The sequence below is a fragment of the Nyctereutes procyonoides genome, unplaced genomic scaffold, assembly GCF_905146905.1.
Source record: "Nyctereutes procyonoides isolate TBG_1078 unplaced genomic scaffold, NYPRO_anot_genome, whole genome shotgun sequence".
Lineage (NCBI taxonomy): Eukaryota > Metazoa > Chordata > Mammalia > Carnivora > Canidae > Nyctereutes > Nyctereutes procyonoides.
This window is the reverse complement of record NW_026575044.1, coordinates 385,324-391,373: the sequence shown is the minus strand read 5'-3', so window position 1 is coordinate 391,373 and position 6,050 is coordinate 385,324. Positions and strand designations below refer to the sequence as shown.

The following is a 6,050-nucleotide window of genomic DNA, read 5'->3' as shown; positions in this document are numbered from 1 at the left end:
GTGTGTGTGTGTGTGAAGAGAGAAAGAAAAATGTACCAAGAGGTTAATGGCTGAGGGATACACTGATGTTTGTTAACAAAACTGTCCTTTCCAATTTTCTGTGAGCTTAATACTTTTCAAAAGAAAAAAACTAATTTGTTACAAACAGAAGATTTCATATAAAAATTTGGATTTTCATTTTCTATTGAAAAGATCCTAAAATTGCAATTTGGGCTCATGCTCTCAAATAGCACCATTTCCCTGAAGCTAACAGACTAGAGATGTGCTTTCCAGTCAATCAGTACCGGGCCCTCTCCTCCTTTGACTTATTTTCCTGACCCCTGTGGGCATTTGCCTTGATGCTCCGGATCCGATAACTATTCAATGAATGTATGATGGCTGCCTTCCAACCACTCAGTAGAGTAGAAAAGAAAAAAAGAAAAGAAAAAAAGATGGTGCCTATTTAGTATTCTATTGTTGCTTCTGTAATTACTCTTTTTTTCCAGTGCCCTAGGCTAATATTTAAAACTAATTTTAGGCTTTCTCAAACTCATTTTACCAGCTCCTTCTGCTGACTCTTTCTAAAAGGATGACATTGCTTAAATCCCTTATAAATTCCGGATTTTAGAATCATATTCCTGGGTTTAGAGAGCTCTAGACATGAAAGAACTTGATGAGTGACAGTCACCTAAACTGCTTTCTCCTCCGGCCCACTCCTGCGATGGCTCAAGAAGAGTCCTGACACCCGGGTGGCCCAGGGGTTAGCGTCTTGCCTTTGGCTCAGGTCGTGATCCCGGGGGTTCTGGGATCGAGGCCCACATGCGGCTCCGTGCAGGGAGCCGCCTTCTCCCTCTGCCTGTGTCTCCGCCTCTCTCTGTGTGTGTCTCTCATGAATAAATGAAATGAAATGTCATGAAATGAAACGAAATACAATATAAAACAAAATAAAAAGAGACTCCTGATGCGAGAGTTTGGCCGGCAGAACGCCCGTTTCGGGAAGGGCTGCGACGCCGCGGTGGCTTTGGCGCCCTCTGCAGGCCGCCGCGAGAAGGGCAGCCGCTTAAGCCTTCCGCGAAGTTTCAGGCTGTGCCTGGACTGTGACGTCGAGGAGGGTGGGGAAAGGGGCAGAAGTCGCTGATGCGCTTCGAATCCAAAGCCCGTATTCTAATTCGTCACTTAGCCCTCCCCTGAGACCACGGAAGTTTCCAGCTCTTGTGCAGCACAACTTTTTACGCCCAGCGAGTGGGACGCTCTCTGCTGTCACCGGGATGATGGGGCAGGCGAACGGCTGTGTCTCACGCTGAGGCCACTTGATCAAAGTCCCCTTTCCCTTGTTTTCCTCTTAGAACAAAGCGTTTGAGTTTAGAAAAAAAAAATTTTTTTTTTTTGAGGCAGACACTGTATTTGCTTTGCGAAATCATTTGTCAGGGTATCTTCTCTGTGCCAACGAGGTAAGTGTTCTGGATGACTCTTCTTTGCTGTTGTCTTTTTTTTTTTTTTTTAATGGGGAAATGTTTCCAGAAACTGTTTTTGCAGAGGATGAATATTCTTCTTGATGAACCCACTCCTTAAGAATGACTGTGAATCTCTTCTTCCGGAGCCTCTTGATTAGGGTTAAGATAACAGTTGAGGACAAAGTCAGAAAGCAAAAGAGCATTGCAAGGAAACCAAGTTATGTTGTAGGGAGAAACCATCTGAAAGCGAGGTGGCAGTTCAGAAGAATAGAATCTGGCACTTTCTGTAATTCTCTTCTCACCCCTGATTTCATCTTATGGAGGAGATAGTAGCTCCAGGCACTGGGAAACAGAAAACACTCCGCAGGGTGTAGGAAAGACTCTAACAAAGTAAGAGCATTGGTGGGTGATGATAAGAAATATACACAGATGATATATGTTGGCAAATTGAACTCCAATAAAAAAATTTTAAATAATTAACCTTAAAAAGTATATATAAACAGATGAGATTCCATACTCAAATAAATTTTGAGCAGTCACATGATTCAGAAATCACCCAAGTCTCTCCATGTCTCAAAAACAGCTCCTACCTTTTCTGGTCTGCCAGATATGGGATGGGGTTGTCATGTCGTTCAAAAGTCCCAATTCAGTGGTTCAGCTCATCTCTACCAAGGAACTTATTATAAGCAACGTTTGGTCTACAGAGGGCCTAGCACCCTTTCTAGTTTACAAAGAGCTTACATGCACTTTGTGTCCCCACCTCCCGGCCCCTCAAGTCTGCACTCTCTCTCCTACCTTTCAATTCACACCTATTTTGGTACCAAATACTTGCCATTCGGACATAAAAACCATTTTCTTGGGCTGGAAGGGGAAAAGAGAAAACTATTAGAAACCTCTGCTTTACAAATGTGGGAACAATCTCACAGGGAAATGAAGAATTTTGTTTAAATTTATACAGCCGGTTAGAAGCAGAGGTGGAACTAGAACCCAGGTCTTCCCATTTCCAATTTGCTCACTGACTTTCCTCAGTGATTGGAAGCATATTTTTTAAATGGCTGCCCTGGCTCAGAAATTTATAATGTGGAAATGTTATGTGATTTTAAGAGGCATGAATTCCCAGTTTGTTTTTGCTTGAGCTGTCTTTTCTAGGGAAAGGGAGGAAAAGAGAGGAGAAAATTAGGGAGGTAGGGAATGAACACTGAGAAGTATTTGGTGCTGGGCACTTTTGTATAAGTAATGTCACTTCATCTAAAACTCAAACAATTCTTCAACATAGCTGATTTGCTAGAATTGAGTAGTTAATCCATCTGTCAATACAATAGCTATGTTGATGTTTGCAGAAATCCAAACTGTAATATCAGGAAAAACTGGTTATAAATCCCTGTGACATGTACTTCTTCCAGGCTCTACTGACAAATACAGGCATCCCCATTTCCATAAGATCTCATCTAGAATGTTCCATGGAACTTTCCTTGGGGACTTTGTTCTATATTATGGTCAGTCTATCTTGCCTCGATGCAAGATTAAGAACCGCCCTTAATTCATGTAATATCTTTGTTGCATGGCAGGAGATGACCCATGACCAACTATTCTTCAAAAGACACTAGAGGCTTTGAATAGGAACTAACATTTTTGCTCCTGCGGTTCTTAGGGTCCAGAAGCACTAGGTGGCAGCAAAGGGCTCTTTTATTCCTAGGGTATCTAAAGTCCCAAGGGGCACCTAGCTTGCTCAGTCAGTAGAGCATGTGACTCTTAATCTCAGGATCATGAGTTCAAGCCCCACGTTGGGCATGAAGCCTACTTAAAAAGTAATAATAAAAATTAAAAAAAAAAAACATTTTAAAGTAAACAAAATCTCAAGGGGATCAAGGGCCTGACTACAGTAGAACTAAATTTAAGTGAGCACTTACTATGTAGGAGACACACTTCTATAATCCTTCCAACATATCAATCATTTAATTTTGTGACAAATATTTAAGAGATATTATTATTATTTCCATTCCCATTGTACTAAAATGAAAACCAAGGCCCAGAGATGATAAGCAGCTAGCCTGAGGTCACACTATTAATAAGTGATGGTAAGACTTAAAACAGTCTGATTTCAGAGCCCTCATTTTTAACCAAAATGTGAATCTGCCTCAGCTAAAAGAGGGTGTTTATACCACTCTAAAAGTTAAGTTCTATAACAGAAGGTTCCTTCTAGTCTTGTCATATAAAGAAGCTTAGCCCAACCTTCCTCTCTAACAGAGTGCCATGGCCAGGCGAGTTGCTGTGATTGGAGCTGGTGTGAGTGGCCTGTCCTCCATCAAGTGCTGCTTGGACGAGGACCTGGAGCCCACCTGCTTTGAAAGAAGTAACGACATTGGGGGACTATGGAAGTTTACTGTGGGTAACTTGTTACTTCCCATTTCTATCCATCGTAATCTGGCTGTCTGCTTTGTCCCTGCTCAGGCATGGTGGCTTCAGCCTACCTTGTTGATCACATAAAAAAGCAGTTCACTTCAACAACACAGGCTTGTGTACAGTGCTAACACTGTGCAGGATGCAGTGTGACAGGTGATAAACCTGGAGAGTAGGCAGGGCAGGGACAGTGGGAAAGGGGAAGAGATAAGTCTGATACACAAACACAGTATTGGAAGTTACAATTATTTCTAGACCACGGACATTAGGAGACTAACAATGTCACATAGGTTAAGCCAAATGGCACTGGTGAGTATGAAGCAGATGACACTTTTGGAAAGATGGAAGTTGGCATTAGGAGCAGAGCTCCAGCCCCCAGGCATTTATTCAAGTCTTTGAGAGGAGAATTGGCAGGAGTGAAGCAAGAAACCAGACCCTGAAAGGTCAGGTGGGGGGTTGGATAACCCTCACATTATCAAAATAAAAAGAGCCAAGGCACTGATCAATCCTTTGAAGGAGTGCAGTGTACCTCCTGGGAGGTTATTCTTGGAGCTAGGCCAGCTCTTGGGTGACTTAAGCAACAGAAGTAAGGACTGGGAGTGGCTAAATACCACCTGCTGGCTAGGATTGGTCCTGGTAACTGGGAATAGCAGGCTGTCCAGCAGGGACCTAGGGATCTGTCCCAGTGGTGGGGTGTAAAGTATCAGAAGGTAGGAAGTCTAAGTACTGGATGCGTCAGGGGTAAGAGAAAAGCAACATTCAGCGGAGTTCATGCTAGAAGAGTACTTCAAACTGGTATGAATGAGGGAAGCCTTCATGGAGAAAGTGGCATTTGCCAGTTTTTGATAGATGGTGAAGAAAACAGAATAAGCAAATGTATGTAAGCAGATATGATCACAGCCCTGGGATTATAGTATTATAGGATTAGGATTATAGTATGGGGGTGGGGGGTAGTTTCTTCTGTTGTACTGTAAGCCTGATTCAGCCACCAAATGTCAATGTGGAAAGAAAACATTGGGTCTGGTTTGTGTACCTTCTGCTATTTGGCCCCACAGTTGATTTGGTTTTTTTCTCCCATGCTAAAGTAATATAGATAAATTTTAGAAAATAATATTGAGTTAAAAAAAAAAAAAGAAAGAAAATAGGATGTTTGGGCAGCTCAGTTGGTTAAGCATCTGACTCTCAATTTCAGCTCAGATCATGATCTTAGCATCATGAAATCAAGCCCAATGTAGGGATGGAGCCTGCTTAAGATTCTTTCTCTTCCTCTCCCTTTGCCCTCCCACTGGTGTCAGCAAGTACAAACGCTCATGGAGACACACATTCTCTCTCTCTCTCTCTCTCTCTCTCTCTCTCTCTCTCTCTCAAAAGTATAAAGGGAGGCACCCAGCTGGCTCAATCAGTTGAGCAATGGACTCTTGGTTTCAGTTCAGGTTGTGATCCCATGGGCCATGAGATGGAGCCCTGCATCAGACTCCAGGTTCATTGAGGAGTCTGCTTATAGATTCCTTCACTCTGGGACACCTGGATGGCTCAGCGGTTTAGCGCCTGCCTTCCCCAGGGCGTAATCCTGGAGTCGGGGAATCGAGTCCCACATCAAGCTCCCTGCATGGAGCCTGCTTCTCCCTCTGCCTCTCTGTGTGTGTGTGTGTGTCCCTCGTGAATAAATAAATAAAATCTTAAAAAAAAAAAAAAAGATTCTCTCTCTGTCCCTTTCCTCATTCACACAAGTTCACTCTCTCTCTAAAATAAATGAATAAATCTTTAAAATATAATAAAAAAGAAAATAATAATTGCACTAAACAAAAGGAAAAATACAAATTAAATATAATATCAATATCCATGGGTCCTCACTATTAAAATCTTTATATATGTTGTACATCTGAAACTAATGTGACACTGTGTCAACTATATTCAGAATGATAATAATAATAAATGTTGATGTAGTTTCTCTCAACATCTATATACTATTTATTTCTCAAAAATGCAGTATAGGGACACCTGGCTGGCTCAGCAGTTGAGCATCTGCCTTTGGTTCAGGGCATGATCCCAGGATCCTGGGATCGAGTCTCACATCAGGCTCCCTGCATGGAGCCTGCTTCTCCCTCTGCCTATGTCTCTGCTTATGTCTCTGCCTCTCTCTCTCTCTCTCTCTCTCTCTCTGTGTGTGTGTCTCTCATGAATAAATAATTTTTAATGCAGTAATAGTATTAATTT

At 42.2% G+C, this 6,050-nt stretch overlaps 1 protein-coding gene across 1 annotated transcript in view; it reads left to right on the top strand.

Moving 5' to 3' along the window:
• The first annotated feature begins 1,181 nt into the window (after window positions 1–1,181).
• LOC129508958 (dimethylaniline monooxygenase [N-oxide-forming] 4) overlaps window positions 1,182–6,050 on the top strand; it is a 28,892-nt gene continuing 24,023 nt past the window's right edge. Inside the window, exons 1-2 of the mRNA XM_055324273.1 lie at window positions 1,182–1,430; window positions 3,681–3,818. Of these exons, the coding sequence (XP_055180248.1) occupies window positions 3,687–3,818 (132 nt within the window). The 5' untranslated portion in view covers window positions 1,182–1,430; window positions 3,681–3,686. The remainder of the gene's footprint in view (window positions 1,431–3,680; window positions 3,819–6,050) is intronic.